Source organism: Nipponia nippon, unplaced genomic scaffold, assembly GCF_047370975.1.
Source record: "Nipponia nippon isolate SJK-2023a ecotype South Korea unplaced genomic scaffold, ASM4737097v1 scaffold_1, whole genome shotgun sequence".
NCBI classification, from domain to species: domain Eukaryota; kingdom Metazoa; phylum Chordata; class Aves; order Pelecaniformes; family Threskiornithidae; genus Nipponia; species Nipponia nippon.
The window spans coordinates 152,115,097-152,141,929 of NW_028262290.1; the positions used below are offsets into that span (position 1 = coordinate 152,115,097).

General features: G+C 40.3%; 1 protein-coding gene across 15 annotated transcripts in view; it reads right to left on the reverse strand.

The window, feature by feature from the left end:
- PARD3 (par-3 family cell polarity regulator) overlaps positions 1-26,833 on the reverse strand; it is a 467,913-nt gene that overhangs the window by 106,228 nt on the left and 334,852 nt on the right. For 11 of the 15 annotated variants that reach the window (XM_087778469.1, XM_087778403.1, XM_087778395.1 and 8 more), the window contains one exon: positions 13,507-13,617. The exons of the other annotated variants lie outside the window; for them this stretch is intronic. In XM_087778469.1, the coding sequence (XP_087634595.1) occupies positions 13,507-13,617 (111 nt within the window). The remainder of the gene's footprint in view (positions 1-13,506; positions 13,618-26,833) is intronic. 15 annotated transcript variants of the gene reach the window in all.

Below are 26,833 nucleotides of genomic sequence, written 5' to 3' on the forward strand. Positions count from 1 at the left end.
GCACGTGAAACGGTGGTCACAAAAGTACGGGAAAAGCTTATGCTCTGCTGTTTCCAGCAAACAGAAGCCACCTCGTTCCCTTCTTCAAATCTCTGTGAGTGAGATTCAGCTTTCAGACAAAGGCAACTACCATTTTAGACACCTAAATTTAGGTGTCAACATATGTTTTGGACTCCCAGAAGAGCTGGTCAAGATTCAGTCACATCAGGCAGCTGCCCGCAGGGTGTAGAGAGCAGTTCAGCCAAACAGCAGAAACGTGGCCATTTTAAGGTGAAGCTAAACCCTTCTCTAGGCTCTACCAATTGTGCCAAGTACCCCTCCCTTGACCACAAAGGGCATTTAGCCATGTAGCTCAAATGTAGATACCAAATTAATCATATTAGTCTGGAAGCCAAATCCCACCCTGAACCAAATGTTTACAGCAGCTTTGTCTGAACTAAACCTTAACTTTTTCCAGCAACAGAAAAGTCAAATCTGTGGTGCTGGCAGAGCTGTTGTGCGTAAAACTGAACAAGCAAAGTTGGCAAAAGAAGAGAAATCGACCCTAATTTCATGTAGTGTTAGGAGTGAAATTATAAATATATTCCCAATCCCTTGGGAGCTTCAGTCCCTTTCGTGGGATTTTTTCGTATTAGTGATTTAGATCCTTGCAAAAAATCACCTACTTATCTTAATTGATGAACACAGCATGGGAAGGATATTCATGGCTAGTAAGTACATTACATTTGCTGTTGCAATGGCAGCAATGTCCTCCCCTAAGAGCAGAAACAAAGTTGGCTGCTGCTCCTGGTGTGCAATTGCTTGGTCAATTCAATTAATCCTCCTGCTGCTGCCAGGATTCAGCTATTGCCCAAGTGATAATCCACAACCTCATCTTTTCCACAGAGGCTCACTCATTTACAAAATCAGTATTGAACGCTTGCAGTTCCACATATGCGAGATGGCTGACAATGTTTATTAAGGATAGAAACAGCATTGAGGAAGGACAGAAGCTAAATGACAAGCCATTCACCGCTGCCAGTTCCCAGTTCCTCTGCCACCAGACTGGCATGCGTTGGGATGATGGATTGAAAACAGAAAAACGACACGTTTATAAAGCCAGTCAGCTTGCTTAAGTTAGTCAGATGGGATGAACACATTCAGTCCAATTTTTGCCAGATATCATTTCTAATAAAGAGGTCAGAAGGTGCGTTGGCCAGTAGCCAAATCTTGTCAAATGTGTCCCCTCCTCTTTTGCTAGTGAAAAATACCTTGCAGGCACAGTGTGCCAGCAACTAAGCCAGGTCTTGCTGTTCCTCCTCCCCCTCTCCTCGACTGCCTTCAGGGCTTTAATGGCCCTTTTTCTAATTTTTGGCAATCAAGTCAATATGGCAGTTTGTCCTCTCCTGTATTTTTCTTTGACCTTTGTCTGGATCCAAGCAGAATTTTTCTGACAACTACTCTTCTAATGAGGGTACCTTGATTATAGGCATTATTGTGATTTCCCTCTGAACCAGCATATGACACTTAGCTTTTCTTATCATGATTAGAGCTAGTCAGTTATCACAGTTATAACCACCTCTCAGCAAAGCCATCTGCTTTTCTGGGAAGTCATTCTAAAGGATCACTGTGGGCAGTGGATAATCATGGGCAGCAACAGCGGTAGCTTGTAAACAAGAAAGACACCTCCTCTTCCTCATCCCCCCCCCCCCCCCCCTTCATTCAAAACTCCAGCATATTTAAAAAAAAAGTCAGAAAATACTGCTACATAAATATAATTTTTCAATTGAAAGACTGGAGACCAACCTTTTTCAAGTCATTAAAAGAAAAAAATTAACAGTGCTGCCTTATCTCCTGTGTACATACATGTGTGGCCAGCTATCTCAGACACATGAAGAAACACATACAAAATGTGGTCAGGTTGCTATGGATAAGTGCAAGCACACAGGGACAAAATCAGGAGGGCCAAGGCACAATGTGAAATAAAAGTAGCAGGGAGCTTTAAAGATAACAATAAATCATTGCATAATTGCATTAGCAGTAAAAGGAAGAGCAAAGAAAAGGTTGCTTCCCTGCTCAGTAGTGAGGGAACGATATTGACAGATGATGCTGAGGAGACCTAAGGCTTAATGGTTTTTTTTCTTTGCATCTGTCTTCACTGAAATGGTTGATTGCAAGCAGGTGGCCAGCACAATTGATACTGCCACCAACAGCAAAAAGATCTCCAATCTAACAGCAAAAGAAGTAGCTAGAAACCGTGTAAGTTGAACTTCATGTGACACACACAACTGTCTGAGGCAGTCTCAGACTTTTTTTCAGTAACCAGGAGAACCTGTTGAGGACAGCTAAAGTATTGAAAGACTAGGAAAAGTCAAACATCCCTCGGAGGAGGAGGAGAATTACAGACTCATCAGTTTAACTTCAATCCCCTTTGAAACAAACTGTTGGTAAGCACAAAGAAGATAATGGAAGGAGCAGTAGCCACCACCAATTTATCAAGAACAGATGTGGTCAAGTCAGTTGGATTTCCTTCTACAACACAGTAAACAGCCTTGTGAACAGAGAACAAACGGTACGACCCAGGCTAAGAAAAACGGCTATGGGATGGATGCAATAGGTTGAACGAGGCAGTTCCTACAGAGTGTCTAGGGAGGAACTCTCAGCAATTCACAGTCACACTAGATGGATGGATCGAGACATTTTCTACAAGGATCTCTCTCTGAATTTACTCAGGGTTTTTCCATTATTAATTAGGATGCTATTGAATCTACAGAAAACCCAAATGAAGGAACTTTGGAGGAAAGGATTAACATTTCAAATGTTCTTGAAAAATAGACAGAGTAGACTTCAAAAATAGAATTAAACTTCAACAACAGCAACTGGAAGGTAATTTACATAGTTGGAAGAATTAAGAATACCAATTAAAAGTAGGGGAAAAATCTGTGAGTTGCTTTTTCGGGAATGGATCTGGAAGTTCTACTGGATGACAGATACTCACGAGTCAGAAATGTCAAGCTGTTGGGGAAAAGATAAAGACAGAGTGGGGACATAACAGCAGTCTCTGGATACATAGGGAGGAAAAGGACAATGTTTTCTATCTCTAATACAAGTACTAGGTATTTAAACTGCAGCAAGAATAATTGAGACTAGATACTGTGGGCAGGGGAACTTTCTAATGAAAAGGTAGCAGAAAAGATTGCCATGGGAAGTTGTAGAGTCTATGTCACCGTAAAGTGAAAAAAAAAAGGCTGAAACAAACATCTTGCAGAAATCACATACCCAGAAGATCCTACCTTGGAAAAGTGACATGATCTCTCTTCTAGATCTAAAATTCTGCACCTACACAGAAATTTTACACACATATATTTCCTACATTTTGGTTCTACAACAACAGAGAAACATAATAGGGACTACATACAAAAAGAAAAAAAAAAAAAAAAAGCTGCCCACCACCTCAAAATTAGAGAAATGCATCTACACAATCAGACAGCCTTAATTTTCTTTCTCCTTCAACAAGCACAGCCTATATGCCAATTAGAATATGTGATAGTACTTACTCTCTGAAGTTCCCCCCTCCTCAAATCCCACATGCAGAAGAGATGCATAAGAATTTCAAAAACCTTTAATAAGCTACAACCCAGGAGGGCTGTAGTTAAAAAAAAAAAGGTGTGGGGGAAGGAGGGATAAAGGTGATAAGGTGATTACTGTAAGTGCCCTAATACATTAAGGAGAGAACAACATGCTCATTTTTATAAGGAGTTATATTAAAGAAGGATATTAAAGAAGGCAGCAAAATACAAATGAAGATGTGAAGAAATGAGAAAATGCAGGAGAGAAAGTAAATATTATGCATATAAGCAGGTGAAGTGCAAACACCAATTTGAAATCAAGTGACATTGATGAAACTAAAGGAAACATTAGAATAATTTCCTCTAACCTGGTGGAATCTCTCATGTATTTCACCCCTACCTTTCCTTACCCCCTGACCTTCTTGATTCATCCTTTGTCTTTCCAAAGTGAAAATACATCCAGTAGAGGATCTCAAACCTACTTTCTTGGATCTTGGACTAAACAAGTGAAAATCCTTAATTATTTTGATGTTAAAAAAATCTGTAAATTACCACCTTACTTGCATTTCAATGGAGCTTTTAGACTACTTTGCAGCTAACAGTCTGCAGCATTTTGGGGTGGAGTGTATGTCTGCTGTGTTTTTTTAAAGAATATGTTTCAACCAAGGGCGACTGTATCAGGTACATAGGCAGTATAGGTCCTCCCATCTCCAAAACAAACACTACCATGACTGAAATTTTCTTTCCTTATTTTCATGTCTGATCCAAGGGTCAGTGACCCCAGCAGTGGAGGATCACCCAGATGGGCAACTGGGACAGTTATCCTGCTGGGAACCATGTTGCATCAAAGAACACCATTGCTGCCTGTAAGCAAAATGGAATTTAGTTTTTCTTTTGCATTGCAGAACTGGCCAGAAGAGCTGATATTTACACCTATGACAACAGATCCCTGATCATTAGATTAACTTAGCTCTAATCTCCTATTTAGCTCTTTTGCTGGACTGAATTAGAAAGGAAGATCATGAGATTCAGCTGTTGCTGAAACACGACTTGGGAGAGCTCCTTCTTCCACCCCTCCTCACTTTAAGAGCACTGGTTTCCTCTCTCATGCAGCCTTTCTTGGACCATTTCTTCCCCTAATTTTTTTTTTTTTTTTTCCCCAACTGGAGAACAATGCCAGAAAGCAGCACTGGTGTGTAACATCTGAATTCTGCGGTTAGATGTGTAAGGAGCAGCTGTTCCCGTATGTGCAAGAAATAAATGGCACAGGCATATCATATATCAAATGGTACCATATATATCATACCATATATCAAATCAGTCATTCCCAGGTACTGCAGGCAGTAACTGCAGGTCCAGCTACAATACTGTCATCAGTTGGTTGAGCTGAGCCTGTCTAGCATCTACGCTCCTCTAGCTGAAGTCTAGTGACAAAGGCGAGTATAAAATTCTGCCACTAGCTCTATTTCAGGTCCATTATTCTGTGTTTCTAGAATACTATGTATAAAGTAGCCTAATCCTGAAGCTGGAAAATGAAACAGTCTGAAGTGACAAAAAAATACAATGAAAAACCTCACAACAAAGCAAGGGATTATGTGAATCTCATACACTGAAGTTGAAAGAAAAGGAAAAGGGAAAAAAAAAAAAAAAAAACACCAACAGAGAATATAGCTTATAAGTCAATATCTTTGCTCAGGACCCACAAATTAGCACCCACAACACCTCTCAGGATTGACTTCTAAAACCTTGCTGGGTCACAGTACTGAGTGAGAGCATAAATCTACAGCATGGCCAGAAACAGAGCCAGGTTTCTTATAACCCATTAAAAGGTTTGTTCCAGTAACTGGTTACAAAATAAAAGTTCCAGCTGTGGTGTGGAGGGGGGACCTATCTGCTTGTCCTGAATGTATCATTAGGTGTCTTTCTGTTTAGTCAAATACTTGCTGCTCTGACTAAGAATTGGAAAAAAGAGTGGTTTTAGTGCTTTATCTTACTGTTAGACTCCTTTAGTGCAGTCTGGAAAATGTGATGGGTCTTCAGTTCTGTTCAGCTCAGCAACAATAAGTTCAGTAAGTTAGTAATTATGGTACAGCTTTTTTAATTCTCAAATAAGTACTTGCTACAGCAACTCTACCACTAATAGCATAGTTTATTGGACATCAGAGGACTTACTGCTGCCTTATCCTGAAGTTCTTGGCATTCTAAAGTGAAACACAGCACATTAGTGACTTAGAATTGAAATTTCTAAGAGAGCACTGAACTTTATATGATCTGCAAGATACCTTAACCAAATTTGTAACTCAGAATATTATAAAGACCACGGAAATTATATTTTTAAGTATACTGCAAGGGACTTGGCTGGACCTTGCCCAGTACAATACGTTGAATCACTGCAGAGGAGTAATAGAGAAAATATACGTTTAGCATGATGTCTTAAAATCTCTATACTTACAATATGTAGCTAGAGAAAGTTAAGAGCTTAGTTTAAAAAACTACCTCAGCAACTATTATTCCACAAAAGCTTCAATTTACATATCTCCCGAAGTCAGTATTTTTATGAAGTGGAACTGGTCTGAAATGTTTTTCCAAAGCTCAATATTCTCACGCTTCATTTCTGTGTTCTCCTACAAAAATTACTGCCACTGATTTGTTTTCACGTCCTGCACCCTCATCCATTATGTAAAAAACCACTGCCAAAAACAATGCTACAAATCTCAGTGAAACTGGAATATCCCTTGACAAGCAGACCCCATTTCAAAATAAGCGAGAATGAGAAACACATTGCTCTGATTTTCTGATTCACAGAGGAATTTTTTTCTCTCCTCTCTTATGGGCTGGGAAGGGGGTGGAAGTTTTATCAGAAAAGATTTTAAACAAGTCACTTTAGAAAATATTTCTATTCTGAATGTTTGCAGTAATAACGGATTTAGAGGTAATAGTTCTTGTGAAAGCTGTTAAGTGGCATCAAAATACAGCAGCAGCAAAACTAAAGCTGAATCTTTGCGTTATGTTAAAGACACAGATAACACTTAGGCTACGTAAGAAACAAAAATCCTCTCCTTATCACAGTATGTTGTCTTTTTTCCTAAAAGTAAGATGAAACTGCTTGATGAAAATATTTTGCTTAAGGGAAAAAAGTTGGGGTTTTCCAATAAAAATATTATGGTCTCTCTGGGAAATCTGGAAAGACACCAAGAGTGTCCTGCTGTTCAGCCCCCTACTCCATCTGATACTTTAACAGTTCCAGATGGCCTTTACTACAGGATGACCTCCCCTCTATTCTTTTATTATGACCTTTGGGTCACAAATTATCTATAGGATGCTGCTGTCAGTCTGTGAGACACTGTTGTACTCTTTCATCTAAAGAATAAAGATGCTTAACATTGAAACTCATCTTTGTTAGGCTGACCTTCCAATGATGATCAAAACAGACAGTTATTCCAATCAATGTCATTGCTGGAGAAAATACGTTTCATTTTTTGCAACACTGACATTAAGAAACTAAGGCATGGTTTTAAATCAGATCACTTTTGCAATTCTACTTGGCTAGAGAGCATGGCATGCTATACTAATTTGAAATATCAAAAATATTGCTGTAACGGTTTTGATACGGTACATTGATTAGAAGGATGTGGTGGGTTTGTTTTTTGTAAGTTATTGATGTGGTTTTCATGTAAACCTCATTGATAGAAGGTAATAAAACTTTCTGTAGGTTTTATTAATTATTTGTCTTTCTCTGTCATCATAAATGGAACACACTGAACTTGCATAGGAAAATATAATAAATAGTCCCAATGTACTAAATAAAGTAATAAGGTTAATTTCTTTCCTGCTGTCAGTAAATTCATGTTAGCAGTCTCTCGTCAGCTTGACATCAATTAATGATTTTAATTCCAGACTCTTGTCACAGTACTCACCACCCTTTCGTCTAATTAAAATGGATGATGCATGATGAAGGGAAAACACAAGACTTCTGTTCTTGTTGCAACATTTCTATTCATTAGTATACTTTTACAACAAAGGGCTTGTGGCTTTAATGGTACTAGAGAAAGATGAAGTTTATTATATGTTGGAGATAAAGACCCTTATACCCTTAGGAAACATGAAATACAGGAAGCGTTTTATGGAATGACGGAATCCTTCAGGAAATAAATGTCCATGTTATTTTAACAACTAGTGAACATACAGAATGCTTCACGCTAAATTCAGGAAAAATTGTTACGTGGACAACACCCACTGATATCGTAGCCTTGTTCACAGTCACACCAAAAATGCTGTCGGCCTATTGATTGATCTCCAAAAGTAACGGCAAACCTGCCAGTAGAGTCAAACGCCTGATCCGCCTCCCCCGGACGGCATCTCTGCCAGACCCAGATCCCCGCTCACCTCTCCCACTCTTCCTGCCCCACTCTGGCAGCTCCCACAGCATCGCCTCCTCCCACCAACCACCACCAGCATCTCCCCAGTCCTCATGATCAATAGAGTTTTCCCCCCGTTGGTAGCAAGGCGTTAAGGTTCACGCTGCCGTACAAAGCCCTGCTGAGGTTTCGAGCCTGGAGCACCACGAAAGGGCTCCGTGCCCCCCGAGCCAGGCCGAGCCAGGCCGGGCCGGGCCGGCGGCCGCGCAGCAGGGCGGGCAGCCGCGCCACCGCCGTGCCGGGAGCTCCCCCTCCCGGCCCCGCCGGCAGGCGCCGGTCCCACGGGAGGACCGATGCCAGCACCGGTGACATTTGCACAGACACGGATAACAGTAACAGCGGCATTATGTAAATGTAATTCCCTTTGTAATCGAAAGGAACAAAAGGTTATGTTTTCCAAACTAGAAAGGGGGGAAACTAGCAAAGAAGCAGGTTCCTTCTCCAGATGGTAACTATACATATGTACGGAGGAAGCGCGGTATTGCTCTGCTGTGTGTCAACTGTCCTCCAATGAGTACAGCAGAGCCTGGGATTGTACGGCTGCTTTTTCAGAGCAGAGGAAGCCCCTGGCTCCAAAATCCCCATCCGACGGCTCCGTTGTCCTCCCAGCATTTCTGGAGGCTCTGTCATAGCCCCGCCACCAGAACAGCTCTTTAGCTCTCTTCCAAAAGGTTTCGCCTTATCTCCTCGGTACTGATCCTCACAACGCAGGTGTTTAAGCACCTGATTTTGCATCCATTTCAGTGGAAGTTGAGGAAGAATACAGCACTAAGATGAAAAGACTTTTATGGTAACCCAGCAATTCATAGAACATTAGTCAAGCTCTTAAGTCAGTGTATTAACCAAACGGAGAAAATATCCTACAGACTCTTCTTTTAAGAGGAGGAAGTGCTTCTAGAGGCAGATTAAAGCATAAGCACTATTTGCCCATAGCTGGGATCACATACTCTGAATCATGAGATTACATTAGAATTGCAACTTTCATCTTTCAAACATTATCTAGTGATGAACCGCGCGCGATACAGCCGAATTTGCTGAAAACTTCACAAAGAAGTATGTGTATTTCATTCCTTCGTTACCCACTACCCGGGAACAAAGAGTGAAGCTGGTTGGGTGGGGGAGCACTTGGTTTGCTAGAGGAAGTCAGGTCAAGGCTGAAGACAGGGCTGGCCCGCGTGGCCTTGCCAGGTGGGTGCCAAGAACCGCACGTGCCCGAGCTGAAGGAGGGCAGAACGCTGGCAAAGGTTTTTGATTTGCTAAAGATTTATTTTGTAATGAACACAGAGCTGCAAGGAGGAGGGGAGGGAACCAACAAAAAAGAAACCCAAGGAAAAATCCAAAAGTGAAAGAGGGAGAGACGAAGGTATCAGAACCTGCTGTTAGAGTGACGTCTCTCTCCAACAAGGGCCACCAATAAAAACGAGAAGACAAAAGCAGGTTTTCTGTACAGTTCTGTCTTCACATCTTCTAAGAAAGAGCCTATACTACAGGGTCTTGAAGAAGCCAGAAACCATTTCAGGACAATCCAGTTGCAGGGTACCGATGGACACACTGGCTACATATCGAGAAAACCCTACCCTGAGAGGCCCTGGAAGACCAGATGTACAGAGTTTCTAAAGTGGACAGGTCTGTGAGCTTCCAAAGGCTTAGGTCCAACATCATAGCAGAACATGACCACCCATATGAAAACTAACTGGGTTGCAACACTAATTCCTCTTGGTCATTGACAAAAGTTTCAAAATCTGGTTTTAAGTCTATCCTACATAGCAATGCCTGTGTGAAACTATGAGCAGTCTGAAGCATCTCTGAAAGCTCAAGATATCCCATGCATCTCCAATCTATCTGTAAAATCCAAGACATTACTCTTAGCAGGATGGGCCAAACACAGGTGCATTGGAAGAGTCTGGAATTGGTAGAAGACCTTCTATAACAAAACCAAGAAGGGCTCAAGACTGTTTTTGCAGTCTATCTGAGCAGATGCAGCATCTCAGTGGTATCCGGTTTTAGTAGTCCAGTGATGGACAGGATGACAACATGGCAAAGAGGGGCTCCAAGTTAGCATATATGTAAAACAGCTGTGATTTGGCACTAGAGTAGAGCTAATTCGATTCAGATCTTATTCAACTTCCTCAAGACCCTGCAGTACAGTCTTTTTCTTAGGAGACACAAGGCCAAGTTCAGAAAACCTATTGCTTAGTTTTGTCTTAAGGTTTTGATTGGTGCCATTGCTGGGGAGAAGCACCTTTTCTAACAGCACACCAGAACCCATATGGATTTTCAGATCATTGTTTGGCAGACACTCACGGGTAATGCAAGCAGACTTCTTTTTCTGGACTAAACCAGTGTTAAAGAATAGCGACACAGGGGGACAATGTCCTATTGCCTTGGATGAACTGTTAATCCAACATTTGGAGAATTTACAAATAGAAAGCATTTTACAGTGATTTTGGTAAGATCAGTGGGTGGTCTCCTCAGATGATGCTCCTAATTGTTCCAGTATATTGTTTCATTGAAAGCTGCCTGTATTTTCAACTAGATAATTTCATTTTCTGTTCAAAATTACTTTAAGACTGTCAGTATGTGCATACCATATACAGCTTGAGATATGTTCCTTAATAAGAAATTATTATTAATAATATGTTTATAAAAGGCAATTTTATTCATTTCAATCATGGTAAATTGAAGAACATCAATTTGCGTATTTGTCTCATAATCAATATGAACACTACTTTTAAGACTTTAAAGAAAATACTATTGTAAGCACAATACTATTAAAATTATCAAGTCAAAGCATAATAATTCCATAAAATTGTGGGCATGATTGATTTTTTAATGGACCGTTCACTTGTTCTCTGACCCCCTAAGGATTTTTGCTCCTAGCCTCTCATACATAGTAAATTCATTAAATCCAACCTATTTCCCCAAAGTATTGCATCATTATAGAGGTATATAGTATCAAATACCAAGTAAGACAGAGCAAGTGAATTGTACTGCTGAAAACATTGAGGGGGAAAAAAAACCACAGAAAGCAAAGTTAAAATAGCAGCCATTATGAACCAACACTTGTTAAGACAGTAATATTTTACCCTGCCTCCCAGTAAGCATTTTGAGGGATTGTTCAGTTAATTTGCAAGAGTATTCTTCATTAATAGCATGTACCTAACATCATTATTTTACAGGATCAAAAGAAAACCCTCTGCAATCTAACTGCAAAAATATTTAGTCTCTATGGACCAAATCGACATCCAAATTTTTCAGAAACATAAGGAAGCACCTCACACATTTGGTTGCTATTTTATTGTCTTTTATTAGTTGTACATGCCACTACCCCAAAGACCTTGCATTCTCTTATAGACATAACACAAAGGAAAGCAAATACACAGTTAGGGAAAGAGAGTAACGGGAGGAGGAAGACCCGTGTTACGATAACATCAAGCTGTTACGAAGTTCTGGCACATGCATTTTCTGCAGTTTCAGTGAACACATAAAATTGGTTTTATGACACACGAGGAGTGACATTCCAGGAAAGATTCAAATTGGTTAGCATAACTTGATGGACAGGGATTAGGAATTTGCTCCATGCATTGGGGGCTATACAAATAATTTCATAGTTCTACCTTGGTACCCAGCGTGACTATTGCAACCTTTCTTACATCACCACATGGACAGTCTATACTCTCACCATTCTTACTGAGAGAGACAGGGAGACACAGAGAGACACAGAGAGAGAGAATGAAGAGAAAATGTTACTAACTCAAACCTCAAGTCTTTCTTCTTTGAATAAATGTATATATCTGATTTTCTGCCGACCTGAGGTTACTAAGAAACCCTCCATGCTGGGCAAGCTTGGGTTCAGCACCATGCACGTGTGGCTAACCTTCCCACTGCCCTGAGCTGGCTGGAGCGACGGAGGCAGCTTTCAATGTCTCTGCACCCCTGGCATGAGTTTATCCACGAAGTGGCTGGTCTGCCCGTATGTAAAGGGAAGCTGACTGCACAAACACCCTCATATCCAAAGTCACTTATTTCCTTCAGTTCCAGTATTCCCCTTTACCATTTAATCTGAGAGCACATGACTCTTAAAAACAGGAACAAATTTAATGACCCTGCTTCACTTTTATTAAAAAAGAGAAAATAAAAACCAAACGGACAAGTAAAAAACAACCAAGCACTGTGAACCAGCCACCCTCTACTGTCAGAATGGATGGAGAAAGACATGAATAAATTTTTACATGAATATATGCTAGTATATTTGTTAAAGAGTAAAAAATTTCCCATAATGTAATCCAAACAGATGGTCACAAATGATAAAGTTTCTGCAGTTTAACAAATTACTGCTGATCTTCAGTAACTAATAAATGTATACTCCTAGCCTGCCTTAACTGTAATGTAAATCACTCAGCCCTAAAAGAACTGAAAGCAAATCATTTTAGGTTTAACTGAGGAGACTACACAAGAGTTACTGTGGCTCTGCTATTCCAGTGAGCTATTAGAGTGGTGAAGCCATCGTTTATAAACTTCTGTTCTTATCCATGGAAGACTAAGGTGCATAAAGATGATGGTCAAAGGAATCATTAGGGCTAACTAGTCATACCTCCTGTACAAGGACAAAAAAATTTCCCTCCATAGTTCCTGTCTCAATCCTCAATTTATGGCTGAGCTATAGCATAATTTTTAGATAAATCATTCCAATTCATAGTTCACTTTCACTGCTAAATGTATCTACATCTATTTACCATTCCGCATTCAAACTTTGTAACCCTTTAAAGTTTGTCTCCTTACTGAAGATTTGTCTCCTCACTGAAGATTTGTCTCCTCAAAGAGGTCTTCTCTCCATGCGCATCCCTGAATACTAGTTAATTTACAACCTAAGCTTTCCAAGATTTTGACTAAATTGGTATAAGAGATACCAGAGTCTAAGCCCCAATATCTAGGGCTACAAGAGACAGGATGAAGAGTAGATTGGAAATGTTGAGAAGAGCATATGACATATACATTATATAAGTTTTTAATGTTAAGGGAAGCTGACAAGGAAAAATAGAGGTACTCACCACTCATTTTTACAATTAGCAGTTTAATATACATATCATTTCATAAACATACTGCATGACATAAATAGACTGAACTCCAGTGACAAATATACTGATAAGTATAATTTTTAGGTTTTTTTCTAAATATATCAATGAAAAAACTAGATATGCAAGACTGAAGAAAAATACAAAACATATTTCATTCTATATAAATATTTGTTTTCTGAAAATGTCAATAAAATCAGTTATAGAATGTATAGAGAAAACATTTCATATTATTACACCAGTCTCCTCAATAAGGAAAGGAGCTCTGGGTCTATAAAAGATGCTTAATGCAGCCAAAGAAGCTGTTGATACTAATGTCCAAAATAAATCCAGCTTTGTCCTGTTATTTTAAGTATATAAACATATCAACATTTGGGAAATTTCATCAGTGAAAACTGAACTTCAGTTATTTAATTTAAAAAACAAACTCTCTCTATCAAGGTTTAAGCAAATACTGAAGTCTACCTCTCCTGTTCTTGCTTCATTCGTATTCTCTCCTCTTCTGAAGTAAGAGCTTCCTGCACTTTTATTTTACCAGTTTTCTCACTCTTGTCATCTTTGCGATGTTTGCCAAACCTGTTAATAACACACAAAAAAAGAATCTAACTTGTGAAATGAACAAAACTGTATTTTCCTTTTCCTATGACAAAGAGAGTCCTCCAGGAAGGGCTGCTTGGAAACCAGGAAGTGCAAAGACCTCAGAATCTCAATTTTTAATATTTTCAGGCTGCTTTTGTTTTTTTTTGCGTAGGGTTTTTTAATTTTAATCTCACTTCTCTTAAAAGTTTATAGAATTCCTCACTAAAGAACAGATCAAAACAAAACAAAAAAATAGGACCACATTCCTTTTTTCTGCCAGGATTTTGGGGTCACTATTCTTAAATACACAGTCAAACAATGGTTTAGAAATTATTCAACACTATCACTGCCAGAGAACTCAACTCAAGTTTACATTAAGTGAAGGCTTTCACGTCTGAACTGCAAGAGGCACAGCGCTGTGTATCCGACAACTGCCTCATATGCAGTACCACCCTCCGCACCCACCCCACAAGAGCAGTTTCACCACACAGTGGACGCCATCCAAAGGGGGAAATTTATTCTTTTTCGGCACCAAAGATTTTTTTGAGTTTTGTTACTCGTAACTCTTTTCCCCCAAGGGTGTTCCAGTGCAAGGAGGGTGAGTGGTGGGATGGAGCTGGCTGGGCTGTCCCAGACGGAGCGGGATGCTGCCAACCCAGTGTTTGTTCTCCTCACGTCTTCTCTTCCCCTCTACCGGCTACGTTTCAACTATTTTAGGTTTCTTCCATATTTGCACATTCCACTGTTTTCTTTTAGACTATCAGGGAGAGCACAGTTTGGCATCTGAGATACTGAGTTATTATTAGGACAAAATTGCGTGTATTTCTTAGATATTTCAGACCCACTCTGAAAGGAATGACTTTTGTATAGAGCAAACTAAACAAACACATAAATATAGCCCTTAAATACATCTAAAGTTTAAATGACAATTTTCTATTTAAGGCAGAAGGGATAACATATCTATTAAACAGTATCTTATTATAATACATACCTCTTAAACAGGGAAACATTTATCATACCAAAAGCAGCAAGAATTTTACTTTTTTTTAGTCACACGCTCAGATGAGAGCAGACTGATGCTTGTGGCAATTCACACTCAGGTTCACATCAAAAGTGAAATAAAAGCACTGAAACATGCCAAGTCCAGCAATGGTGCGGAGAGGACACCCCGAATGCTCACAAACAGTGAGATAAAACACAGAGTTCTTAAAAGTTTCTTCTGACCCATGAATGTAAACTGTTTAAAATATTTTGAGTCCACCAGGCATTTATAATATTTTCCCTTTTGTTCCTGTTGATTCTAGTACAAAGCCATTGTGTGGGCTGAAGACGTACCACACAGCGACCCTGCAGAAAGATTAATTTCTGGCCACTCAGTCAAGAGATATCATTATACTGTGTAACCATGGTTATGGCTCTTACGGCAGCTGTTTAAAAACACAACACAAAAGTATAGCGTAGGAGCATGTACACAAACTTCAGAGTGCATGGCCGTTCTCCACAGTTCCCAGATTGCTCATTTCCAAAGCAATTCAGGCATATGAAAACTAAAATTGTTCATTAATAATCATCTGAAAATGGGAAGGCAGAGGACATGATAGGGTTAAGAAACACAAAATACTACATGAAGTTAAAGACACTGATTTTATAATACATTATATGTAAAACTGACGTACTTAAATCCAGTGACTAGAAACACCAGCTTGTATCTTTTAAAACATCCACCTATTTATTAGAGAGTAGTCAAAACCATTGTACAAAACATTTACATCGATGACACAAGAGATTCAAATCAAGTTCTGGGTGTCGTACACCAGACAAAAGAGCACGGTTAATTTAAAATAGCCCTAAATCCTCTAGCCAAGAGAGGAGTTTTGGCAGAAAAACAGTGGAACTGAGCCATTTTACCCTGACACACAGAGAGTGCCAGGGGTGGCAGGGGTCTGACTGACAGAACACGCAGAGCTGCGAGGAGACACACAACATACGTGGTACCGCAGCACAGCATCTCTGGGATGCCCGTGTTTGCTTCTGTCTCCTGCCCTTCCTTGACCCATTCAAAATGTCAGGCAAAGCAAAGGAACCAAATTCTGGAGTAGCCAGTTTATTTTTGAAAAAGAACTAGTGGTTAAAAAAAAAAAAAAAGAAAAAGAAAATATAAAATTGAATTAGTTAGTACCCATCAAGTTCTGGCAGCAAAACAGAATTTCTACCACCATAAATCAATTCATTGCAAGTATGAACAGAAATATACTGAAATCAATACCTTATTAAAAAAAATAAAGTACACGGGAAATTTCTAATAATCCTTGTAAGCAATCTAGTAAATGTCTGGTCAGGCTGCATGATTGTGGGGAGAATTAACATATAACGCAAACCTAGCAAAAATCGATCGTTTGAGTTTCCAGATCCAACCATTCAAGTCCAGAACAGACCACGCTCGTGCTGCGTGGCACGAGGCGGGCGGGGGTTACCGCACAGGCAGCACTCGGAGCAGCAGTAGGGTTCAATTTGCTTTGACTCGTGAGCAAGCTGTGGCTTCTTCTCTTTCAGGGTTTTCTTCTGATCATCTGGGAATGAACATTCCTTCTGCCCTCGAGGACAGTCCCAATAAAGTCTCCAGAAGACATCTCTGGTCCTTTCCCAGGCATTTCAAAGGGTGGCCATATTGTCCCCACTCTGAGGGGAGACTCTCCAGTGCCCATCTCTGACAAGCTCTGTGGTCATCCCGGCAGTGGACAGCCTGGCAGAGTATGAACCACGGTGGTCTTGCAAAGTTGCCTTCTCTGGACTTTGTCACCCGCAGAAGTGATATATCTGCCATAATCACCACTGCCTGTAACAAGTTCAGCAACATTAACTGCACTGTCCCTACACTGGAACCCGGAATAATCAGCGCTGTCCTCCCCCCTCCTTGATTGTGGCTTCGTGTTTTTAACAGCATCACCTGCACAGATAGCATCTCCACGATACTCATAAGTCATGGAGCTGCAGAACAGCTTGGAAACACACGGCCCTAAATGAGTCTGGCTCTGAACAAGTCTGCATAGTTTTAGCAAGACCTCTGTGCAAAAATATTTCCAAGTTCAAGATTTCTCTTTTCCACCGAGATCACAAGTCTAACAGCATCTCTGTTAAGCTTCAGCTTACAATAGCAGAAGTAACAGACAAACAAAAGAAAAACATTTTCCAGGCTCCACCAAGCACTCGAGAAAGGTGTTTAAAGAACTGTGATGGGGATACATATGTACATACATACATGCACACACACGGAGCCTTTTTATTTCTGTAGGAGCACTCAACACTCCCCTCTCCAAACATCATTCAAAGGTTTTGGTAAGATTACTCTTGCTAACAATAAGTGTGTTTGCTATTTATTTCTATTGAAAGTGTTTGCTCCATGAAGTACGATTTATAGTCATAATGAAACCCACAGTCTAAATCAGCATCCTCTCCACCAAATTTATAACAGACATTTATAAATTATTTAACATTCATATTCAAGCCAAGTTTAACTACAGAAGAACAACATCCAGCAATACTAAGGCACACCATTAAAGCGAGCTGTTAACACTCCCTCAGCTGTATGGTGGTGACTACACTGGTGTCAAGTTATTCAAAATCACCAGTCCTTCTAATTGCCTCAGGTAGATGTTTCCTACTCTGATTCATGAATATTAAGTAAAACAGGACACTTAGAAATAAAAATAAGAGAACTGAGACCACTGAAATTCAAGCAGTCTATGCAATAGCCTTTCAAAACACCCAACAGACATCCCACAGCCACCCTGCTCTGTCTCCACAGCCCTTCCCTGCTGCTCTCCAGTGGCCCTTGTGTAGTTGTGTGAGTCAAAAGAAGCAAAGTGTGGGTCAGGTCCCCAGAATTACTCCCGGTATTTAAAACACTCCAATTTGAATGCATCGACCCAGTGAAAAGATCTGGCTTACCTTTGTAAAAGTTTCACCTTCTTAAATGTGCAAGTGGTATAGTCCCTGACTTGCCCCACGAACATTAATATGTGACACCTTCCCCACAACCCACCGGCATTTGCATCATTGTGAAGCTTACTTCTTTACTGCTCAGGTACTCAAAAGGAAGGGAAGATGGAATTAGGATGTATGTCCCACACATAACCCATAGCAACTTTGGAACATTACTGCTTCCGATACTATTTCTTCCATAATGCATATATTGAATGTCCCGGCACACCCGCATAATAGCTTCCCCCACTGAAGTGACTGCTCACCTAATGATAACAACCTAAGGCTGGAAACTCCCAAAGTGCAATTGTTAACGATATCTCCCTTGTAAAATAGCAATCACCATCCTTTTTTCCTGTGTCAGAGAGACTCTAGACTTCTGCAGGGACATGGCCTTGAGGATACCGCCAAGTGATTTGATCCCAGCACTTGCTGCTCACTTCACAGATGCAGGAGCTGTTCTCCGCTGCACGCAGCTGGTTAGCGAGTGCCTGAAGCACCTGGAGATTTTCAGGCACTTGTCTGAACCTGTGATGGTCTCATTCTCATTGCTGTGAGGCTGGCTGCTGGGATTCTTGTTGCAGTTCTTACAAATGCAAATGAAATTACAACTTGCCTTCTGAAGCAGACATGAGAACTCCACCTCTCAGGATCTGTGCACCATCCATGCTCCTTGCATTAGTGAAAAGGGGGACAGTGTTTAAAAACAAAGGTAAGAACTACTGTTGGAATTAAAAAACAGAACTGCAGAAAAGGAGCATCTGTGACACTGATGTTCAGACAATCCTGGGAATCCAATTCCAAGCTCCTGTCATTTGCTAAGTTCAGTGCCAACAGTTTGACTGTGAGCTATAAAAGCCCTACCCTAAATCAGTGCACAAGATACCAAGGCACAGACACAAGCTACCACATGATGTGCAGCAAAACTGTGTATACTACTGCCTCACAAAGTTAACATATTCATGACGAAAAAAGTTCTGATGCTAAAGCTTGAGCTACACCAGATAGTGTGGAGCACCTGCAGCCACAGCAGCACAGCGCTGACCTGTGGCCACCACCTCCCCCAGTCTGAATTCTCAGAAGCAGAGCACAGAGTATTATTACCCATGGTGGAAAATAAAGAGCAAAAGGAAAGTGCACATTTTCCTCCAAACCCCAAATAATAAAAAAATTACCTTTTTGTTCATAAACATTTTTTTTCATAGACATAGCTTAATGCTTCTTTGAGGACACATACTGTATGGGTATAGAATAATCTCTTTATAATAGTAACAACGTTTATAAATACAGGAATACTACCTCACATAACAGCTAGTTTATTCAGTAGCTCTCTCATCTAAACCCTGTTATAAAAAGTATAGCTAAAAAGTAGTTTAATTTTACTCTGTAACTGCATAAGCAAAAGCTTCAAGAAAAAACTTCTATGACTAATTGAAATACAGGTTGTAAATTAAAAATACTCTGTCTATCCAAGAGTGTGAGAAATTGCTGAAAGAGAGCAGCTGAAATCTTGCTCACTCTAACTGCCAAGATACTCCAGGGTTCTACTTAATTTATAGCTTCTTAATTCTCATTTTACATTAAGGGTTAGAGAAAGTTTCAAGATAAGTGTAAATGCTCAAAGTAATATTCACAGATCCACAGACTTAATCCTCAAATTCAGCCAACAATAGCAATCACAGTAAAGTCAAGAAATTAAAAAATGTAAGAGGACCATTTTTTAAAAGTATGGTCTCTAGAATGTAACAGCCAAGTCACATCAGAGGACAGGACCATCCTCAGACCCTGGGATACTAGTTTGTCACATTATTATTAATAAAAAGGTGAGAACACAGACCTATATGCCCGAAGCTTGACCCTCAAATAGGAAATCCCATGAACTCTGGATAATCTAATCAAACTAAAATGCATACCCAAACCTCTCTGTCAGTCCCTAGCTGGCTTTCTTTCAAGCTTACTTGCTTGAATGACTGTCACCAGCTAGGAGGTGGTCTAACCCAAAGCCTATCACGCTCAACAGAGAGGCACTGACTAGCAAGTGCCTTCGGTGGCTTTGGGCCAATGCATCAGAGCAACTAAACAGTGCGAGACTCAACAGAGAAGAGAATGTAGCAGAACATTTAAAGAATAAGCTCAAGCTACAACATGATGCCATATATATTAAAATACACTTGTAGACATAAAGGACACGCAAATTATTTTGCATAAATAAACATATAGACAGAACAAATGAAGAAAGGAGGATGTATGAGTGGTAGCAACAGAAGTTCCACATTTACAACTTATCTCAAAAATAGCTTTAGTTTAAAAGAATATATAACAGCATCCTTGATATAAAAAAATAATACACGTATAATCCGCAAAATGGATTTTACTCTGATGCGTTACTGATGAGATCATTGTCGTCTGCCAAATCATCCACATATTTCATTAGAATAAAGAGCTATAGAAGAAACATGCATTAGTTGATTAATGAAAAAACACAAAAATTGATTGAGACAGAAGTTCAGTAGCATTACGTTCCTTAATAGAAAAAAAAGACCATCATTAAAAATTAACAAATGGTAAGTGTCTTGAGCTATTCTATCAGTGCTTTCTGTCTTCAAGGCATGCTCTTTTCCCCATAGTAGCAAACAGTATTCACACACACACACACAACCTAACACTGCTCAAAGGATTTTGCAATAATTTCTGTAATCTTTTCCACCCTGCTGTATCAGCAAAATCATAAGATTTATTATGCAAAAGATTATTGTGACATGCAAAAACATTCTGTTCCTAAAATAAAATTTAATAAGCGTAAACAAGGATCCAACATAGCACACAAAGAAAAATTACCCTGGCTAGTGATGACTTGAGGGTTTACAAGCCTTCTTTTCAAAGCAAAATTGTGCAAGTGCTATCTTTAAAAATATGCTTTTAAGTGCAAACATTTACATATTTGCAATGTATTTCTAGAAATAGCCAGTTATCACATCTAATCAAATTAGTAGATCAAATTCTACTTGTTAGGAGGGAGCAGAATGACTGCCGGAGTGACTCAGCAGCAGCCCTGTCCTGAGATGATACAGGAGCACTGATGTACAGGCAGCAGGAGCAAGGCACCTTGATGTAGGAGCTTGCAGGCACAGTTAAAATGAACATTTATAACTTTTCATTTTCCACAGGTTTCCTTGCCAATTGTAAAACTGATAAAGCGGCAATCCTTCTTGTGCAACATTCAACAGAAGACCCCTGCCAGGAGGGCTCCCAGAGAACTCTGCTGTCCCAAACCAAGAAAGGGGCATTACAAAAGGACACAAGTAACTCATGAAAATGGAGAATACCTCTGGAGAGGTACAAGCTACAGGCTTGGGGAGGAGTGGCTGGAGAGCTGCTTGGCTGAAAAGGACCTGGGAGTGTTGGTCGACAGCCATCTGAACATGAGCCAGCAGTGTGCTCAGGTGGCCAAGAGGGCCAATGGCATCCTGGCTTGTATCAGGAATAGTGTGGCCAGCAGGACCAGGGAGGTGATCGTGCCCCTGTACTCGGCACTGGTGAGGCCACACCTCGAGTGCTGTGTTCAGTTTTGGGCCCCTCACTACACGAAGGACACTGAGATGGTGGAGCGTGTCCAGAGGAGGGCAACGAAGCTGGTGAAGGGCCTAGAGAACAAGTCTTATGAGGAGCAGCTGAGGGAGCTCGGGTTCTTTAGTCTGGAGAAGAGGAGGCTGAAGGGAGACCTTATTGCTCTCTACAACTACCTGAAAGGAGGTTGTAGCGAGGTGGAGGTCGGTCCCTTCTCCTTAGTAACAAGTGATAGGACGAGAGGAAACGGCCTCAAGCTGCGCCAGGGGAAGTTTAGGTTGGATATTAGGAAAAACTTCTTCACTGAAGGGGTAGTCAGGCGTTGGAACAGGCTGCCCAGGGAAGTGGTTACGTCTCCATCCCTGGAGGCATTTAAAAGACGGATAGATGTGGTGCTTAGGGACATGGTTTAGTGGTGGACTTGGCAGTGCTAGGTTAACAGTTGGACTCGATGACCTGAAGGGTCTTTTCCAACCTTAACAATTCTATGATTCTATGATTCTATGACTTGCACCTCTTCAGAGCAATAAAGTCTGCCTTCAAGCAACAGAGAAACTCACGTGCTCAGTCATGAGCGAAGAAAGTTAAACCAGTAGAAACAAAATGGTTATCACTCCAAATTATCAGCCCTCTGAAGTTGCCACCCTGTGCTGTAAAGCACATGAAGGTCTTCTGTGATGTATTCACACATTTTCTCCCACCATCCTCTGCCTCACTTTCCAAACATTAAAAACCATTTTCAGCACCGTTCAGGTAGGGATTCTAGTACATGTCGCCAAACTAAGGCTACTCAAAAACAACAGCGAGGACGGCACATAAATTGCAACACTTCATGTGCAACATCACCAGTGATTCCCACAACAACTTCCTGAAAAGTGGAAACAACATATGGGATCGGTAACCGTTTCCAGCCACTGAAGCTTAATCTGCCCGTCTTTGTGAGTCAGTATCCCAACTTCATAGAAAATGGGTATGATGCCAAACCAAGAGACATGTCAGGAGGTTTCATTCAATTATTTTCATAAACAGTTTTGATAACATTTCCTGAAAGGCACGACACAACAAGCAGAATATTATTCACACCAAGTCGCTCTCTTTTCACAACTTAAGCATTTGTAATATTTACTTCCAGCATAAAATGGTGGAACTTTTAAAAACAGATTTCTTTTATGGTGAGACCATCTGTTTGCAAATTTCTAAACAGAAGATAATCTTCTTGCATTGCCTTTCATGATTACCTAAAGCTAGCTGAGGCCATTGACAGCTCTAATAAATAAATAAATTAATTAATCACAAGAAATAAGGAAAAAACCTAACAACTAATCTGAACTACTGCAGTTAAAAAACAGGCTGAGAAGGTCAAAGGAAGTGGGGATAATTTTACAATGATGATATTTGAAATACAGCAGCAAGTCAGCAAACAGACAAGAGATTCTTCTGTTGTATGGCCGAATCAACTCAGTAAGCAATACCACAACGTACTAAAAGTCACCATAAATAACTCCTTTTCATGGTGGTCAGCCAAAACCTGTTAAACTGTGGATTGTGGCATCCCTGAAGGAATCAGGAACAAAAAAGAAACCTTCTGCTTAGATACAACTATGTTAGCAATCATCAATGATGGGAGCAACCACAGAAGCAGTACATGACATTTTAATGGAAGTTTCATAACAGTCTAGGCATTTGAAAGTTTGCTTGTGTGGCAAAAACTCTTTAATGTTGTGCATGTATTCAAAAAAGAGAGCGGTTATTGACCACAAAGTTACTTGCCCCAAGATTAAATTTGATACGCTAAGTGTGTGCAATTTGTCAGTGAAGAAAGTAGCTCATACATGTGACACAGCCAAGCTAATTCAGTCTTCTAATAGATAATGTAATCTTAATGGGCAACATATCCTTTCATTACTGTCATTTAATGTGCTTACAAATGCTCCTGTCCCCCCTCTCAGACAGAATTTGCCCATCAAGACTGCAGTGCCCTGTTAGGCAATTCAGTACTGGGCAGTAAGATGTTAAACAGTAATTGAAAAATAGTAAATACAAATTGCAGAAAAATGAAGTCTCACTTACAAAGTAAGGAGCAGGCCCCTGAAAAAGTTTGAGTGAAGGCCTGCAGTGTGTCAACTCATCTTTCACAGACTACATACATAAAAGCAGACATCAAACTCTCTACTTTGCAATACATAATACCATACATAGGGATAAAAAAAAATTCCCTAATTCTAGGCAGCAGCAGCAGCAGCCTGCTATTAACAGGTGCCTGACTATCTAAAGTACAATGTAGTTATTCTTCTCTAACATAGGCAATTTTTCTGAGTCGGGGTAACACGCTCCTTCCCCGTGCGCTGGGTGCCACATCCAGCCGACCGCCTCTTGCCCACGCTGTACTGAGCAGGTCACAAAACCTTACCCCAGCGCTCCCCACCTGACAACTGCTGCCCTGCAAGCACGCAGCGAGATGGGCACACTTCTGTCGTTGCATTTCTCACACTCCACAGATTAGTTTAAAAATTGTGGACCAATTTAGGTATTAATGATACTACATTGTATACCTCTAATTACCAGTGTCCACTAAGAGCGCTTAGAGAGAACGTTTAAACCATGGCTACTCTTCAACGCGTTCTCTCCACAACTATACTTCTAATTCCTGCTCTGTTCATTTTAATGCGTTATTGTTTCAAAATACAATGCTTCAAAATTGCAAATTACGTCTGGCTCAAGGGCTGATTAGGAGAAATACTAGCACTTCTGCCTCTGCGTGAATAACTCTGATAATAATGAGAGATTGATTGAGCTCCAAGAAGTCCAAATGATGAGAAGGGTCAATTTGAACATTTCTATTAGCTTCTTTTGTTAAATCTAACACTTTGCCAGGCCAGAGACAAATACTGCATCTGGTTACCATGATTTTTTCCAGCCCTACAGAAGTACAATTTAGAAAATGGGTACTGGTCTAAAGGCAGACCCTATAAGAAATGCTAATGAAACATAAAAACCCACCCATTTTACTGGCACTCAAGAGAAGTCAAAAAAAAAAAAAAAAAAAAAAAAAGGAAAAAAGATAAGTTGCAAGGGAAATTTGCTTCAAGACTTTTGTGGCAGAAAAGGAAAAAAAAAAACCCTCAGTAATACAAAGAGTCTTCATAACTCCATTTTACACTGAAATGCTTGCTTGCGTATATATGAGCATGGCATGCCTTATGTACACATGACCTACAACAAGAAAATCACTAAAGATGCTCACTCAGCACATGCAACAGGCAGAGAAACGAGGACCCAAATGTAACACACCAGCTAGTTAGACCAGGAAATTGCAGTAACATTATTCCAACAACTTAGTCTTGCAGCCTTGCAATTACACTGTATAAAATCAGCAAAGGTTAACATAGACACACAAAAAGTTAATCAAACTACTGGCAGTTCATCCGGAACCTTCCAAAGATTAAAACTTCCCTGCAGATCTCATTACCTAGAAAGGTTAATAAGTCAGTCAGCACTTTTTCTGTCAATTACTGAAAATCTTTGTTGATACACATCTCCCAGAAAATAACCTCTGTAGGGTAAATTAAGCAATAGGTGATGTCTCTGTATCTTTAGCCTCATTCACATATTTACACGTATAGGATGTAGGGAAGGCACAGATGTTTTCCAGCAGAGGACAACAGACAACACTGTAGGATCTGCGGGACAAGTCTAACCAAAACATCATTGAAGCCCAGATGAGCGTGCAGCTGCCATTCTCTTCTCGGAGGATGCCTCCAGCACTGAACAGCAATTCCCCTTGCTGAGCTGCAGCACCCGAGTGCTGGTGGCTGTAGGTTACAGTTTAGGGTCTCCTGTCCCATTCTGGGTTCCACAGTGCCATCTAAGTCTCTTCGGGGATAAAAAATTAACTTTAATTAAAAAAAAAAAAATACTGCCAATAGGATGCTTTTACAAGGTGCTCTAGAGCACAACTAAATTAAGCTACATTGAATAGCCTTGAATCCACATTGTCATAAAAACAGAGGGCAAAAAATAACAGGTACACTATTTTGAAAGTTTGCTACAAAGACAGGGCTGAGGCACAGGACCTAGCCTGAGCCAAGGCTCTGGTTAGGATACATTAGCATGCCACTGCTGGCTTCACATACCTCTGTCTATTCTATCAGCTGATATTCTGCCCTGCAGCATGAAAATTTAGTTTACATACGCCGTATCTTCTGGGTGGAAAATGAAGAACGAGACCACACTGCAGCAGCACCGCCGGAATGAACCATCTCTGGAGCGGATGCAACGCGACGCAGGTGGATCATCGCTGGGAAGTCAGTTTGGCAGCGCGTCCCCGCAGCAGCTGGCGCAGGGGCTTGCCCAGAGCTACCTGGAGCCCTGGAGACGCCCAGCATCCTGTAGCTGCCAGTACTCAGAGCCTGAGCTGCCTTCACGGTAACTGCAGTTGAAATAACTATATCAATTGTGATTTACGCTGCCGATTATTTCAGGGCCAAGCTGGGAGCGGAGATTTATTTCAGATTGAAAAGGTGTACAAACCAGGACTTGCATGGGACTAATTACAGGTGAGAGATGTGGGGTGGTGTTTTGTTTTGTTTTTTGTTTTTTTTTTGTTCCAGCCACCATACAAATAAGCTCTTAGCACAGAATATCTCAGACCTGGACTGGCCCCATACCCCATTTTTGTTCTCATTCATACATGCTCAGGCACTATAAGAAGTGAGGGACTGGCCTATATTTATTTAGAAACCCAGACAGATGATGTTTAAAATAAACCCAATCTTGACATCAAAGATATCTGGCTCCTAAGATGTTCTTCTCCAAGTAAGATCAGCTCTGCTCATGCTCACTGCTGCACACAGTATACAGCAATTATCACTGCCATCTTAATATTTCTTCTTAATATATAGCCTAAAATAAATCTTAAAAAAAAAATATCAATGAAAATGGCACTGAGCCTTCACATTTTATTCATCTTACACAAGCAGTTTTCTTCCTTTTGCAGTTATAAAAGGCAAACAGAATTAGCAAAGTATTTGGAGCTCCACAGATGATATCAGGACTGCTAACAGTTACAGATTATAATACTGTTGGTATCATTACCCGCTCAGCAACATCAGAGAAAAGAAATAGTTTAACTGTAACACTACACCTGAAGCTCCTGCTTGTGGCAGCATGCTGAGCTCTGAATTTCAGGATTTTAGCACTACGGGTTAAAGACAAAGATAGCATCTATAATAACATTGTGAAATACGTGAGATTTATTTGTGGTATGTTGCTGTTGAAACGTGTAATAGCAATTCAGCTTGCATTCTAAATACTGCTGGCACACCTGGCATTGAATATGCTAGAAGCACTTGCAATCGGTATAAAAATATACTACTTTTCATTATTGTGGTACTCAAAAATGCTGATACAGCTAAGATTCTAGAAGCATTTTTGTCATTAAATCCTCTTTTTCAGAACTTTTAGAGCTAATGCATAAACTTTGTTTCTGATTAGACATTTTCTTAATAAGTACTACCCATAACAGCATAGCAGAAAAAAGGAAATCTGCATACATTTTCAGGCATCCATCCATCCATCATCCATCCACCTTCAAACTAAATTCAGCAGCAGCATCTGGGAGCCGTAGATAGCGTGTGTTTTTAGCATACAACTGTTTTGTATTTCT